The sequence below is a fragment of the Chiloscyllium plagiosum genome, unplaced genomic scaffold, assembly GCF_037043375.1.
Source record: "Chiloscyllium plagiosum isolate Xiang-an unplaced genomic scaffold, Cpla_swu_hap1 HiC_scaffold_48, whole genome shotgun sequence".
NCBI lineage: Eukaryota > Metazoa > Chordata > Chondrichthyes > Orectolobiformes > Hemiscylliidae > Chiloscyllium > Chiloscyllium plagiosum.
The window spans coordinates 20,218,524-20,235,317 of record NW_028270186.1 but is presented as its reverse complement, the minus strand read 5'-3'; the positions used below and the strand labels follow the sequence as shown (position 1 = coordinate 20,235,317).

At 43.0% G+C, this 16,794-nt stretch overlaps 1 protein-coding gene across 1 annotated transcript; it reads left to right on the top strand.

Annotated features, from left to right (window-relative positions):
• The first annotated feature begins 7,853 nt into the window (after positions 1–7,853).
• LOC122542993 (putative G protein-coupled receptor 139) lies at positions 7,854–9,986 on the top strand. Its single transcript, XM_043681138.2, has 2 exons — positions 7,854–7,920; positions 9,124–9,986. The coding sequence occupies exons 1-2, from the start codon at positions 7,854–7,856 to the stop codon at positions 9,984–9,986; spliced, it is 930 nt and encodes a 309-aa protein (XP_043537073.2).
• Positions 9,987–16,794: the final 6,808 nt, after the last annotated feature.

Genomic DNA, 16,794 nt, shown 5'->3' with positions numbered 1-16,794 from the left:
CTGAGTGCAGAACTCACTTTCTACTAACAATTGAGATACCCGATTGCAGAGAAATGATTTGCAAATAGTAACGGCACTAGACTATACAGTCCTTTGAGCCTGCTCTGCCATTGAATACGATCCCAGCTGGTCGTTCAACACAGTCCCACGTTCACGCATTCCCTCCCATGTTCCCTAATAGCTCTATTTCCCTTCTTTTCCTAGACGTGCAAAGTTGTGTCCACAACTTGTATGACTTCAACCTAATCTACACATCCCTCAATTTTCTGCCATTTTTGTGATTACCCACCAGTCGTTTAAATGTCCCTAAGTCTCTGACTCTACTACCACTGGTGGCAGTACATGCTAAGCACCCACCATTCCCTGCATAAAGAACGTACCTTTGACATCTCCCCTATACCTTGCTCCAATTATCTTAAAATTATGTTCCCGCGTGACAGACATTTCAGCCCTGAGGAAAGTCTCTGGCTATCTACTCTATCTCAGCCTCTCATTAGTTTTCATGCCTTTATCAAGTCACGTCTCTTCCTTCTTCTCTCCGATGTGAAAAACCTAGGTTCACTCCGCCTCTCTTCATAATACAAACTCTACAATCCAGGCAGCATACCGGTATATCTCTTTTGCACCTTCTCTAACGCATATATATCCGTCCAACAATGAGATAACCACAAATGGACAAAATATTCCACATGTTGCCAAACCAAGCTTTTAAAGAGCTGCAGGAACTCAATCTTCTTTTCTTTAAAGGAAAAACACCATACGCTTTATTAACAATCCTATAAGTGTGGGTAGCAACTTTAAGGATCTACGTGCATGCATCTCAAAGTCTGGCTGTTCATCTATATTGCCAAAAATCCTGTCTTTAAACGTATATTCACCATCAAAATTCTACTTTCCAAAATGAACCATTTTGCATTTATTGAGGTGGAACACAAGATGCCACTTCTCCACCAGGCTCTCTATCCTTTTAATGTCTTATTACAGCCTTAAAAACAGCCCTTGATACTATTTATGACACTTCCGAAATTTGTTTCATTGGCATACTTTAGATTAGATTAGATTAGATTAGATTACAGTGTGGAAACAGGCCCTTCGGCCCAACAAGTCCACACCGACCCGCCGAAACGAAACCCACCTATACCCTTACATTTACCCCTTACCTAACACTACGGGCAATTTAGTATGGCCAATTCACCTAACCTGCACATCTTTGGACTGTGGGAGGAAACCGGAGCACCCGGAGGAAACCCACGCAGACACGGGGAGAACGTGCAAACTCCACACAGTCAGTCGCCTGAGTCGGGAATTGAACCCGGGTCTCTGGCGCTGCGAGGCAGCAGTGCTAACCACTGTGCCACCGTGCAGCCCACTTTCCACTCCACTCTTCCACTTATTCATCTAAATCATTTATAAAAACTTGCAAAGATGAGAGGCCCAAGAACACGTCACTGCGGAAGGCCAATAATCCATCCACTGCCACTCACTGTCTCTTTTTGGCCAGCCAATTCTGTGCCCAGGCAGCAAAATTTCCATGTATCCCATACTATCTAAATTTCTGAATGAGCCTATCGTGGGGAACCTTATAAAATGCCTTACTCGAATCCATATGCACCACATCCACTACTCGACCATCGGCAACCTGACTCGTTATATCCTCAAAAATCTCAATAATAACTTAAGAGGCATGACCTGTCCCTTAAGAAGCCATGCTGACTATGGTTTATCAAACTATGTTTGAACAAATAGACAGTAATCCTGTTTATACGGACTATGGCTTGGTAATGTGTGATTTTGAACTTTGTCTACCCAAGTCCACTACTGCCCTATCCACATCATGCAAGAGCAAGTGTTTCTGTCAGTCCAATATCTGTCCTGGGAGAGTGTGATGCAACCAGTGAGGGGCTTCTTGGTATTTTGCGTTTACATATTTGGTTTTAAAAGAGGAAAGGGCTGTTTTCCAAACTGAGGTCCTGTGGTGAACACATGTATTGGTGTTGAGTCCGTTGCTATTTTTCATTTATATGTAAAGAATTTCTATGGGAACATAGGAACATATTGGGAACATATGGGAACATATTGGTCCCATGTATGAGATGAGCTGCCAGAGGAAGTGTTGGCGGTTCCTAAAATTATAACATTTAAAAGACATTTGTGTAGGTATATTAATAGGAAGAATCTGGAGTGTTATGGGCCAAGTGCCCGGAAATGGGGAGAGATAAATTTAGAATGGCAGATCCGTGCTTGACCGAAGGTTAAGCTATATAACTTTGTGAATCTATGGCTTATAATCCTTTCCATCACAGTCGTAAGGTTAGCTGGTCTGCAATTTCCAGGAATTTCGCTATTGCCTTTCTTGAACAGAGAAACAAAATTCGCCTCTCTCAAATGATTCAGTCCTTCTGCTTGGAGAGTGAGGATGCAAAGATCATCGATAGAAGCGCAGCAATTACTCTTGATTAGATTACTTACACTGTGGAAACAGGCTCTTCAGCCCAACATTACTCTTTTCACGGAATTACCTTGGAAACCTCTCGTCAGGTCCTGGGAACTCATCCATCCGAATGCTTCCCAGAAATTTCCGCACATCCACTTACTTAATATCAAACTGTCCAAACCTATTAACCTGTTCCATAGTTTTCTCATGATCAACAAGATCCGTCTCTCTGTCGTGAATCCAGAAGCAAAAAAAAAAAAACAATTTAGGGCCGCTGCTACCTCGACAGAATCCAGACACAAGTTCTCTCCAATATCTAATTTTGGCCCTCCTCTCTTAATGTAGATTACTTATTCCTCACGTTATTGTAGAACGCCTTTGAGTTTGCCATATGTCTTCCGGACAAGGCTTTTTCGTTTCCCCTCCTAGCTCAACCCAGTCTATTTTTTAGTTCTCTCCTACGTGCCCTGTAATCCACTAAAGCTGTGCCAGATCCTTGATTCCTCAACCTTAAGTAAGCTTCTTTCTTCCTCTTGACGAGAAATTCCTCTTCTCTCACCATCCATAGCTCCTGGCGTTAACATTTCTTGCCCATCTCAGTATGATACTCGCAATAAGTGTTCCTTGAACAGCATGCACATATCTGTTGTGGGTTTCCCGTGGAACGATTGTTTCCAATTCTCCTGTCTAATAGCAGTATAATTGCCCCTCCCCAATTAAATACATTCCTTTGCAGTCTTTTGCTATCCCTCTCAATGGCTATGGTGAAGGTAAGGTCGTTGTGGTCACTGTCACTGGTATGTTCTCCCACCAAGGATCTGACTCCTGACCTGGCTCATTGCTTTGCAATAAAGCCATTATGACATCCTACCATATCCCCACTCCCCCACCCCACCCCACCCCAGTCCTGCACACCCGGTCGGCCAAACTACATGTTGTGCAAGGAGTCATTCTCAGTCACATCTGACAAAATCGGCTCCACTAAGATAATCGGCACTAAGGAGGTTCCAATCAATACTGGGGAAGGTGAAGTCACCAAAAACAATTCTGTTGCTTCTGCCCCTTTCCAACAATCTGATTACCATGCTGTTCTTTCATTTCTCTGCTGTTATTGGGGAGGGTGGGGTGCTAAAGCAAACAATTTGACAACTCATTTACTGTTACGGACTTCCACCCCAAATGACTCAGCAGAGAAATGTGCCTCAAAAATCGCCTTTCCTCCAGCTGCGATGCGCTCTCTAATTGACAATGCTATTCCCCTCTTGTTTTACCACCTCCCTGCTTGATTGTTTGTTTTTAAACAGATCTAAATTTCGGAAAGATCAACAAAACTTTCTGATCTGTAGTTGGCATCCAACTGCCAAAACATGTTAAAACCCTCCCCAAGTGGTCTATCAATTCACTCGCCCAGGACATTGGAGCCTCTCCAATTTAAGTGCAACCCGTCCTTCCTGTACAGAATCCACCTTCTCCAGCAGCACTTCAAAGAATAATTTGATTAAAAATATACAGGCTGGATTTGCTGGGACTTGTTTCCTTGGAATATGGTGATTGGGAAACAAGTACAGTTTCCTCTCGGTGGACGTGTTCAAAACTTGGCAGTATACTTTTAAGATGAAAAGAGAAAGATATGTAAATTACAAACGGGCAATATTCTTACTCAGGAAGTAGTTATTATGGGGAAAATAGATACAGGTTATTTGACAACATTGAGAAGACGTTTCTGTAAGTAGGTGTAAGCAGATTTGAACTGAAATGTGTCGCATGTAATCAAGTGTGTCTACGCTTGTTTATTAAAATGGAGAACGTGAAGTGGTTGGACTGACAGCTAACTTTCCGTGCTGTATGACACTATCAAATATCCTGGCAAGCTTCGTTGCTTTCTTTGTTTTGTCAAATAAGTGTCTTTACTTGACTCTGTGTCATTTCGGTGCTTGGGGGATGAAAATAAAAGTTTCAGTTTTGTAGCATAGATACGAATAAACTGACCTTGTTGAATTGTTCGTCAGCTAAGGTCATTGTGTGTTTAATAAATTAAGTCTTTTGTGTGAGACACAAAATCGGTGTTTGTAATTAATTATTCACAAGGTATGTGATTGTTTAGTTTTAAAATGTGGTTCAAAATTACGTAAACCATTATTGGGATCTTTGATGTGTTTATATTACAAAATGAGTTACAAATCACAACATACAGAATCACCGAAGTGCTGCCGGCCCAACAGTTCTGCACTGACTGCTCAAATGAACATCATTGTTGAGAACAAAAAACAATGTAACCGAGAACGTTACAGCGCAGTCCAGGCCCTTTAGACCTTGATGCGAGGCCAACCTGTGAAACCAATCTGAGCCTAAAATCCCTGCCTGTTACTAACATTCTTGGACACTCTTCCAAGTCAAATAATCTTGCAAAGTCATTTCGAATTTCTTGAATACCTGCAATACCAGTCCATAGAAGGTTCATATGGTTACAAGTGTTTATGGAAATACTATCGTCGGAGAAGAGGGTGAGGAGCTGGAATCTTTGGGATTCAGCAGAATGGGACGTAAACGTGGGTATGAACCAAGGAGGTAGGATGGAGGTAAATATGGACAGAAATATTCTTCCTCCTCGTGAATGAATCTAGGACCAGACAGAGTGATCTCAGAGTAAAGGATCGCAGATTTAGGACAGAGTAATGAGCAATTGCTTCACTCAGTGGACACTGAATCTGTGGAATACATCGCTGCAGAAAGTTTTCGAAATTGGGCTGTCAAAGATATTCGAGAATGAACCACAGACTGTTATTCGAGTATATAAACAAGTATTATGGAGAAAAGAGAATTACGGGGAGCTGTGATTAGCAGACCACCAATCATTGAAGTGAATGGCAGAATCGATGCGATAATACGCATTGACAATTGCTGCTTATGCATGTTCTGGTCGAAATAACAGCCATTGGAACACTCCTCCTGTCTTTGTGGTGACAACGAAGACTTCAAATACCTTTTAAGGAAGGGATAGAAAGAATCCTGCAAAACAAAAATAAGAAGAAATGGTTGTCAGGGTGGATTAGAATTCAGCTTTGAGATTGCAGTCAGCTCAGCCGTGTCCGTAATGAATTATGGGGATAGTGAAGATTGATACCAAGACTAATTTCTTTAAGATCACCACTATGCATATCTCCGAAAACACACAGTGTTATCAATGTTATCCACGCAGTGAACTCACGTGCCATTTATCTGCACCCAACAGCACGGACACTTTCCTGTCCCATAACAACCTCTAAACATAGCAGGGTCCCAGTTAATAAAATGTGCAATAGCCCCTAACTTCAGGTTAAATCACAACATAGTAATTTATTCCAGGGAAACGAGGAAAATGTCGGAGACGCAATCTGAAGCATGCACTGAACATCTTCCCGCACTTTCCTGTACTAAGAACACTCCACATTATTCCTGTTGATGGGCTTATGCTCCTGTTCCTCAGATGCTGTCTGACCTGCGGTACATTTTCAGCACCTATTTTCGATCGTCAGCTCCAGCATCTGCAGTCCTTACATTGTCAACCTTACTACCCAATCCTAATCATGGATCACTAAATGTAAACCTATCCTAACTAGCTCACTATCCTACTCGCCACAATCACACTCACACAGAGATAAATGCCAGCCGTTCTTCAATAACCAAACTCCTCAAAACAATCGCACTATTGCTGATGTTTGAAGGGTCGTCATGCTGAATGACACTTGCCTGCAGTTTGATCCAGCTATTTGTGTATAACCAACAACATGTTTGCCCTCTAATATACACTCATGTGATGTGTGAGTTGCTGGTGTGACAATAATTATTGTCAGTTACAAGTTGTCCTGAGAAGGTGATGGAAACTGATTCGGTCCGTCTGGTGCAGGGAACCCCGCGGTACTGACAGCGAGCAAATTCCAGGATTTTGACCAAGTGACACTGAAGGAGCAGTGATATAATTCTGTGTAAGAATGATGAGTGAACAGGAGGGGAACTTGTAGTGCTGATGTTCTCAAGCAAATGTTCTCTTGTCTTTATACTTGTCATGATTTTGCATGGTAATGCCAAAACCATTTTTTAAAAATAACTACAATGCATCGTGAATATAGTATTCTTTGCTGAAATAAATTTTGATGATGATGAGTTTCTTGTGCACTGTTGAAACTGCAGTCATTGGGAAAGTCGTGAAGATTCTGACAAAGTTTTGACTTGTCAATGTGGAATAGCATTGAGGAGTCAGAATGTACGCAGTATTCAGAACGTCTGAGCTGCTCGTGGAGGTCGTGCACTTGTCTGAGTAAACCACGTCAGCTTCCACTCAATGTTAACCCCTACGACGATGTTTCTGGACTCAGGGAATTCATAGATAACTAGATAAGCGTCATGACAGGCTTGGAAAATTAAAAAAAAATTAGACGCAGAACTTACATGGACAACGTGTTATGTTTGAAAAGCTCTAATACGTGCATTCAATGAACAGGTACGTCAAAGCACTGGAGTAAATCATAACCTGGCAGTGATTCAGAGAGATTACAATTCATCGCGATTGTACAAGAGGGGACAACTCTCTCGAAAAATGATTGAGACATTTACACTTCCAAGTTTTGTTTTGTCCTAAGGCAAAGGCGATTCACTTATTTGTATTGTTGTCATTCGTTGAAATACAAAGGCTTGAAGATATTGGCAATACGTGAACAGCCACGTAATGGAGTATTACCATTCTTATAGAGCCTGGTGTATATCTGAAGTATAGGTAGTGAGAGCGTGGTGAACAAAACTTCAATAGGGAAGAAATGAGGAAGAACCACAAAGAGAATTGAATGAGTTAGTGTTGGAGAGATGAGGAGTTGTGCAATTTACTCATCAGGTCTGCCACAAATCTGAAGAAGACTGTGCAAATGTCCAAAATCTGTTTGGCTCATTTTGATTGTGTGAAACGCTCATCTATCTGTTTCCAACTAATGATAGTGCGATACAAAAGTACTCAACCAAACAGGCCTATGTTGACCCTCTGAAACTCAGTCATTGACTAAAATTGGATGAAGTCCATCATTGCGTGGTCTTGAGCCAAAACTGGGAATTTTGTCAGACCATTTTCAGGGGACGTTTTCACAGATTCCAACTCTGCTTAGTTACTTCATATGATCAGTGCAGTGCATTCATAAGGGAGTCTGTATTTTTCCACTTCATTCCCCACACTAAACATCTTTCAGCGTCAGAGGATTACTTCAGCTCTCGGCATTTGTTTGCTCTAAATTTTCAACGAGAAGCAAAAAACACTTTAGAATATTGGGCAACACGAATGTCCCCACGGAGATGCCTGTGAGTATACTATTAAGGTCCCGCTAATCGGCCATCACAGAAGCAAACTGAGGGGGATTGCCTACAGAAGCAAGAGACACATTACTGCGCACTGAAAATGCGCGATCTGATTCGAACTGTGAGGAAAATATTTTACGTGGTCATAGCCGTCATTGGGTTACCTGGTGAGTAAAGACAATCTCCGAGGCAATTCAAATCTGTGCCTGACAAAGTTCCGCGATTGTCCAGAAAGCAAAAATGTTACCTGCAACAGCACATTGGGTCGAATATCCCGGCTCTCATCCCGTAGTTTCACTTTGCTTCCACTATTTCAATGTCTCCCCACCATGTTATTGCGCTCAGTGGTGGACCATTCCATGAGGATCAAAATCGCCGAAGAATATCATGTGAAGTACTGTAATCAATTGCACAGAGACTGAATACTAGGAAATTGGGATTTTATACCTCATTCGTAAAGAGGCAGAAACCAATTTTAAAAAATAAACTTAAAAAAACATTTCAAAAAAAGAATCTCATAGATTTAACAAAAAAAACAACCGGACAGAAGAGGTTCTTGCCATCAGAAATGCTGCTTAAGGCTAGACTGCACAGTTAGCTGGGGCAGGCTGGTGTCGACAGCGAGATCTTTCAGTTGTTTCGACGAAATACAGGAAAAGAATTTTGGATGTGTTTGAGACATGAGAGGAAACTCTTTCAGGCACAGTATACACAGTACGGAAGCTTGGCATTTGAGCCAACTGTCTGTAACAATCTTAAAGCTCCACACAGCTCTCTGTCTTCCACATCTTCCTGGACACTTATGAACATTTGAACACATCTTTTCATTTCGGGCGGCGTCATGCAGAATGCTCATCCTCTCTTGCCAGTGTTTTGTAATGCTTATTACACAAAACATCAAAAGTTCAACAGCCTCAGAGAAAATGGCATCTGCTTTTGTGTTCTTTCTGGTATGTAATTGCTCTGTCTGCTATTGCTGAGTGTAGGATTGTTACTTGTGTCGAAGGGGCTGGGGCTTAAAGCAGTCATCTCGTTTTAACAAGAATGTTGCAATTTCAGGAATTGGAGTTGCTTGAACTGAAATTACCCTGAATGAATCAAATAGTTTCTGATCTGCCTGTGCATTTCCTCCTCAGTCAAAATCTTACTGAGCCGCTGTCCTCTTGTATACAGTGTGTTTCATGCTTATGTTACACATATATTAAAACTGGAGGTGTGAGATTCAGTGTCCTGTTGATTCACATTATTGATTAGATAACTAATTACTTTAACACGTTTGTGTTGATGAAGTCGAATCCATACCACTTAGCCTCAGTAATGAAGCATATTGGCCTGCATTGATCATTTTCCCCCTTCTTCCTCTCTTACAGTCAATTTAGTGACGGTTGGGATCCTATTTCGGGATACGTGTGGACTATCTTCCTGCAGCAGACGCTACCTGCTCACCATGGCAGTGGTGGACCTATTGGTCGTTATCATTGAGATCATACTCAGTCGAATCAATCATGATTTTTTTCCACCATCATTCCTGGACATCACCCCTGTATGTAGTATTCGTTATGCTCTGCGCCGTCTACTCATAGATTGTTCTGTCTGGTTCACAATTGCTTTCACCTTTGATCGATATGTCACCATTTGTTGTGCGAAACTGAAAACTAAATACTGCACTCAAAGAATTGCAACCGTGGTTCTCGCAACAACCAGCAGTCTGTTGTTTGTAAAAAATATCCCTATCTACTTCAGATTTGAACCTTATGAAATCATCAGTAATGTACCATGGTACTGTATGAATTCAGATGCATATTATTATGACCCTGTGTGGAGAGGATTTAACAACTTTGAAAAGATTCTAACACCAATATTCCCTTTTGGTTTAATTCTGTTCCTCAACACTCTGACAGTCAAACACATTTTAGTAGCCAGTCGAGTCCGGAAAGCTCTGAAGGTTCAGAGTAAGGGAGAATATTCCAGCGACCCAGAGATGGAAAGTAGAAGACAGAGTATAATTTTACTCTTCGTCATATCTGGCAACTTCATTTTTCTGTGGATTTGGTATATTTTATATTATTTCGATGTTGATGATCCTTTAGATCGAGATGGTGAATACATATTTAAACAAGTTGCCTACATGCTGCGGAATTTGAATTGCTGCACGAACACCATTGTCTATGTGGCATCTCTATCCAAGTTCAGAGCGAAGCTCAGGAACCCACTGGAAGCTATTTTTGCATAAGTAATTCAACCAAATAAAAATTAAAGCAACTGAGAGCCACACTGGGAGTGGTCGATCACAAAAGAAAATTAGCCTTCTGGAGTAAAGAAACGTCAAAGAGCTGTTATCAATTGACAAGAGGAGACAGGCAGTTGGAGAACCAGCATAATATTGGTAAGACTATCGAATATCGAACACTACAGGTTCAAAAAAAAGAGAAGGCTGTCGGATAACCTGAGACAAATGAAAAGGAGGAAATATTCACTTTAAGGAACAGCATAACAGTAGCAATAAGGGTCACACAGAGACCCAGACGGAAAAAAAATATATAAGAAATAGATATAGCAGGAGTTATTTCAGCCCTTGAAGGAGATGCAACATTCAAAGAGATCTTGGTGGATCACCTGTCACAACACTGCTTTCTTGCACCATCTCCAATTCAGTTGTTGTTAAACTGTGGAAATTGAACAATCCTAGCGCTGAACTTAAAATATGAGTTATGGAAATAAGCGGGGGAGTCAGACATGCTAGAGCAAATTCAGCAAAGTGCAAGATCTGGATTTCAGTTGAACACAGATAAAAAGTCGAGCTGCTTCGTGAAGGACAGGGCAAGATCGATAGCTTCTCATGCATTTGCACTTGTTGTCAGATCTTATGTCTGCCAAGGGAAAGAACGATATGTTCACCATATTAAATGCTGTGCACTGTGTCTTTGTGTCGTTTCACTAATAATTCTGATGACATTCACTTTGAGAAATAACTTTTGAATCTGAATTCGTTCCAAATCTGCTGGTATGTCAAGGCTGTCACTCCCTGTGCGTTCGAGTCAGACTCAGGGTTTTTGCTCGAGAGTATGGTTCTGGAAAAGCACAGCAGGTCAGGCAGCATCCGAAGAACAGGACAATGAATATTTCGGGCATGAGCACTTCATTAGGGTTTATGCGACAATTTATACAAAACCAACTGCTGAGCTGGGGTTGAGCCTCACACATCCCACAATGGATTAACAGGGCATTAGCAAATGCACAGCTGTCTGATACCGAAATCACACCACTTCCCAATTATCAAACCGTCCTGTCTGCTCGCTGTCCATTCTCAGATGCCTTTTTGACTGTTACGTTGATATACACAGGCTTACCCTTGTTCACCAATTCTTCCTTAACATGCTTCCACTCAACCAAACTTCTATAACTCCAAATGTGACAATCCCCTCCTCCACTCAGTTTGCTTATCCTTCTCTCTGTAACATGCTTTAGTCTGGCAAATACACAGATTCTGTACACATGGTCAAATTCGCATCACTGGCAATTCATACATGTTTTCAGCTCTTCCATCCGCTGCAACGCTGTACAGCACAACAAAAATCCATATTTTTAAAGGCCCCCTAAACTGCGCCTGTTCCTAAATTTACACCGTGTTGACACCTACTAAAATCTCGACACATCTCTAGCTGCTGCTCTCGTCCGTATCTCCATAAACACTACGAGTTCGCGAAGCCCTCACGTTGCAAGTGACGCCCCATAGAACTGAGAATGTTTCCAATCTGCAAAACATCCGCCATCCATAACAACACACAACGCAACCTCCCCTGCTTCCTTAAGCGCCTCTTCCTCTGTGAACTCGTCCATCTACACAAGTTCTCCGAATTCCTGTAATCGCTTCCAGCCACAACAGTACTCGTTGTTTATGTAATCTTGTTCAGGAAAGTAGCACTGACGAAGATCACAAGTTTATCTGCAGATACAATCTTCCCAATACCGTTTATAAACTCAGGCTGTCGCGATCTATGCAACCTTCACAACCTGCCAAACAACTGACAATCTTTATAACCTCCTCGAGCCATTATTGTCTACTCTATCGTTGTACATATCTTTGGAACAAAATAATCGTTCCTTTCTCTGTAAAACTCTGAATTAACTCCAGCCGTTCTGCCATCTGTGACAAATGCTACGCTGTTCAAACGCACCTATACCTGTATTCATCCATTCCAGGTTCCACGACATATGCAAGTCATTCAGTTCCAACAATGTACTCTTAACAGTGCAGCTTCCACCAGTTGTGATGGCACGACTTACTTCTGAACAAATAATATATTCAACAATAGGGGCGGCACGATGGCTTAATGGTTAACTCAGCTGCCTCACAGCGCCATGAACCCAGGCTTGATTCCCACCTCGGATGACTGTCTGTGTGGAGTTTGTACATTCTCCCCGTGTATATGTGGGTTTCTTTTGGGTGCTCCAGTTTCCTCCCACCGTCCAAAGGTTTGCAAGTTAGATTGGATTGGCCATGGTAAATCGCCCGTATTGTGTGGTGCATTAGTTAGGGGAATGGGTCTGGATGGTTACTTTCCGGAGTGTCGGTGTATACTTGTTGCACCAAAGGTCCTGTTCCACAGTGTCGGAATTTTAATCTAATCTAAAAAAAATCTAATTGCCAAAATAGTGGCAATCGCTGGGACTATCAAGAGCTCTATACATTTCTGATCACTCCTCATTGTTACTGAAGTGTAACATTTCAACATAATCAACATTTCGCATCGCATTTGCGAAGAGTTGGCTCACTGCAGCCAACTCTTCGCAGACAGTTTCACTGCATTCACCACTGCAGATTTCTCTTGCCACATTGCAACACTATGATGTTGATTCAAGCCTCTCCTTGTGGACCATTTTATCATAATGCTAATTGCAGACAGCTCCACACAGCCATTTCCATTTCTATTTGACTGCAGAGCCATCAAAATCCCTAATTTGTAAATGACAAGGTACACTTCCCAAACATTTTCACTGCGTTTACACTCCAGGCCACTCACCGTAGCCCTAGTGACTTTAATTGTGATGCTGATTGCTTGCCCTTCTTCCCAGACTGCTTAATTGAAAGGCTGACTTCAGGCAACTCATCCTCCGTTAATTTAGATTAGATTCATTACAGTGTGGAAACAGGCGCCTCGGCCTAACAAGTCCACACCGACCCTCCGAAGAGCAACCCAACCCAGACCCATATCCCTACATTCACCTCTGACTAATGCACCAAACACTGCGTGCAATTTAGCATGGACAATTCACCTAACATAATTTAATATGAGGAATACTTCAAATCACTCTTCCAACCCCTTTTTACTTCTTTGCCCATTGCCGAACACTCTCCTCACTCTGCTACACTGTGTTGCTGAATTCAGTTGACACTTTGCGGACTGAACGTCTGCATTTCTCATCGCACGGCATTCTTCCCACATTTTTGTCTGACAGTTAAACTGGGCCTTGGTGAGGCCACAACTTGAATATTATGTGCAGTTTGGTCTCCCGTCTAAGGAAAGACATTCTGCCAAGAGGGAGGGAGGAACACCGAAGGTCCGGGTTGTCGCCAATCGCGTTTACAGGATTCTGAAGGGAGTGCGTGAGCAGTCAGAAACCGTGGTGCGTATTGACACCAAAGATATAGCCAGGAAAGGGATTGACGATCTGAAAAGTGACGACAGAGAGCTATGTTGGACACTGAAGAGCAGCCCGAGCAGAATAGTGATCTTGGGTTTGGTACTGGTGCCACTAAATAGTGAGGTAAAGAATAGTCAGCGAATGCAGCTTAACACGTGGCTGCGAGGCTGGTGCAGGAGGGAGAACTTCACATATCTAGAACATTGGGGCACCTTCTGGCAAGGTGGGACCTGTACATGAAGGATGGGTTGCACCTGAACTGAAGGGACATAAATGACTTGGGTGGGATGTTTACACGTGTGGTTCAAAAGGGTTTAACTGAGTTTGACAGAAGGGTGGGAATCAGAGCCACATGTCTGAGAGGGGGCAGTTGCTAATGGAGAAGTGACAGGAGATAGTGAATCTATCGGGAAGGATTCTGACGCGATTAAGCAAGTGAATCAGTTAAAATGTGTCTGCTTTAATGCAAAGTGTGTCAGAAATAAGAGTGATGAACCTACGGCATGGATCAGTACTTGGGGCTATAATGTTGTGACCATAACGGAGACGTGGGTTTCACTGACGCAGGACTGGTTGCTTGATGCTGCAGGATTTAGAAAATGTAAAAAAGAACAGGGAGGGTGGAAAAAGAGGAGGGGGTCAAAGTTTGTGCGAAGATTTGTAGCTCGGGTGCTCATTGTTGTGGTTCTGTTCGCCGAGCTGGGAATTTGTATTGCAGACGTTTTGTCCCCTGTCTAGATGACATCGTCAGTACGTGGGAGCCTCCTGTGGAGGGCCTCTGTGATCTTTTCTCCGGCATTTATAGTGGTCACTATAAATGCCAGAGAAAAGATCACAGAAGCGCTTCACAGGAGGTCCCCACGCACTGAGCATGTCACCTAGACAGTGAAAGAAACGTCTGCAACACAAATTCGCAGCTCGGCGAACAGAACCACAACAACAGAGGAGGGGGTGTAGCATTGTTAATCAGAGTGCGCCTCACAGCTACAGAAAGAAAAGCTGTTGAGGAAGGTTTGTATACCGAGTCAGTATGGGTGGAAGTTAAGAACAGCAAGGAAACAGCCACCATATTCAGCGTTTTCTACAGACCCCCTAGTAGCAGTAGAGAGATAGAAGAACTCATAGGCGGGCGGATTTTGGAAAAGTGCTGATGTAGCAGGATTGTTGTTATGGGTGATTTCAACTTTCCCATTATCGACTGGCACCTCCTTAGTGCAAATGGTTTGGTTGGAACGGTTTTTGTCAGGTGTGTTCAGGAGTGTTTCCTTACTTAGTATGTAGACAGACCAACGAGTGAAGAGGCCATTTTGGATTTGGTGCTCTGCAATAAGCGAGGACAGGTGTCAGATCTCGCAGTGCGAGAACACTTTGGTGACAGTGAGCACAACTGTCTCACATTTGCCATTAGCCATGGCGAGGGAAAGGAGCAGTTACCGAGGGAAAATCTTTAATTTGGGAAAAGGAAATTACGACGCTATCAGGAGTTCGGAAATGCAGACTGGGAGCAATTGTTCCACAGAAAGGGCACAGCTGACATGTGGAGCAGTTGTTGTGAGTGATGCACAAATTTGTTCCTCTGAGATAGGTAAGAAGGGGTAAGATTAAGAAACATTCGATGACGAGAACAGAAGAGTTTTCGTCAAAAAGGAAGACGGCAGCTTATGTAAGATGTAGGAAGTAAGGATCGAGCACAGCTTTAGATGATTACAGGCTTGCGAGAAAGGACCTCAGACATGGACTGAGGAGATGCAGGAGGGGGCACGAAAAGGCCTGGCAAGAAGGGTTAGGCAGAACCCAAAGGCATTTTTCTCATACTTGCGGAATAAGAGAATGTTCGGGGAGAAAATAGAGCCGATCAGGGATACGGTAGGGGACATGTCTGTGGAGTCTGAGCAGATCAGGAAGGAAGGGACCTTGTTGTGAAAGAGAATTTTGAGGAGCTGGGATACCTACTTGACCAGATCAAGATTGATGAAGGTGATGTGCTGGAATGTTTGGCAAACATTAAGATTGATAAGGCCCCAGAGCTAGAACAGATGTATCCTAGGCTGTGCCGCGAAGCGAGAAAGGAGTTTGCTAAGCCGCAGTCGAAGATCTTTGCCTCCTCACTCACCATGGGAGTCGTACCAGAGGATTGGAAGGAGGCGAGTGTTGTTCCACTTTTCAGCAAGATTAATGGGGTAATCCCTGGCAATTACAGACCAGTCAGTCTTACGTCTGTGGTAAACAAAGTTTTGAGTATAATTATGAGGATTTATGACTACTTTGAAAAGCATAGCGTGATTAAGGGCAGTCAGCATGGCTTTGTGAGGGGCAGGTCGTGCCTTACAAAACTTTTTGAGTTCTTTGAGGAGGTGACAAGACAGGTCGACGAAAGTGGAGCAGTAGGTGTGGCGTATATGGACTTCAGCAAGGCATTTGATACGGTTCCCATGGTCGGCTCCCTCATAAAGTCAGGAGGTATGGGATACAGGGAAAGTTGGCTACCTTGATTCAGGATTGTTTGACTGGCAGAAGGCAGAGTGTGGGTGTAGATGAAAAGTATTCTGCCTGGAGGTCAGTGTTGAGTGGGGTCCCGCAAGGCTCTGTTCTTGGGCCTCTGCTCTTTGTAGTTTTTATTAACGACTTGGATGAGGAAGTTGCAGGGCGGGTTAGTAAATTTGCAGATGACACAAAGGTTGGAGGTGCCATTGGTAGTATTGAGGGCTACTTCAGGCTTCAGTGCGGCATAGACAAGATGTAGAGCTGGGCTGAGCATTGGAAAATGGAGTTCAACCTGGATAAATGCGAGGCAATGCATTTTGGAAGGTCGTACTGAAATGCTGAATATAGGAGTAAAGACAGGATTCTTGGCAGAGTGTGGAAACAGAGGGATCTTGGTGATCAAGTACATAGCTCCCTCAAAGTTGCCATCCAAATGAATAAGGTTGTTAAGAAACCATATGGCATTTTGGCTTTCTTTAATAGGCGATCGTGTTTAAGAGCTGCGAGGTCTTGCGACAGCTCTACAAGTCCCTAGTGAGACCACACTCGGAGTATTTCATCCCCTTCTTGTCGCCTTTCTATAGAAAAGATACAGAGGCTTTGGAGAGGGTGCAAAGAAGGTTTACCAGGATGCTAGCTGGACGAAGGGCTTTTCTTATGAAGAGAGGTTGACTGAGCTCGGAATTTTCTCTCTGGAGAAAGGAGGAAGATAGGTTGCCTGATCAAGGCATACAAGATAATGAGAGTAATGCATCAAGTCAATAGCCAGAGTCTATTCCCAAGGGGAGGATTGACTGGCACGGGGAGTCATGGTTTTGAGATATTAGGGGAAAGGTATAAAGTGGACATCAGAGGAAGGTTCTTTATGCAGTGAGTTGTGAATGCATGGAATGCATTCCTACTGGTGGTGG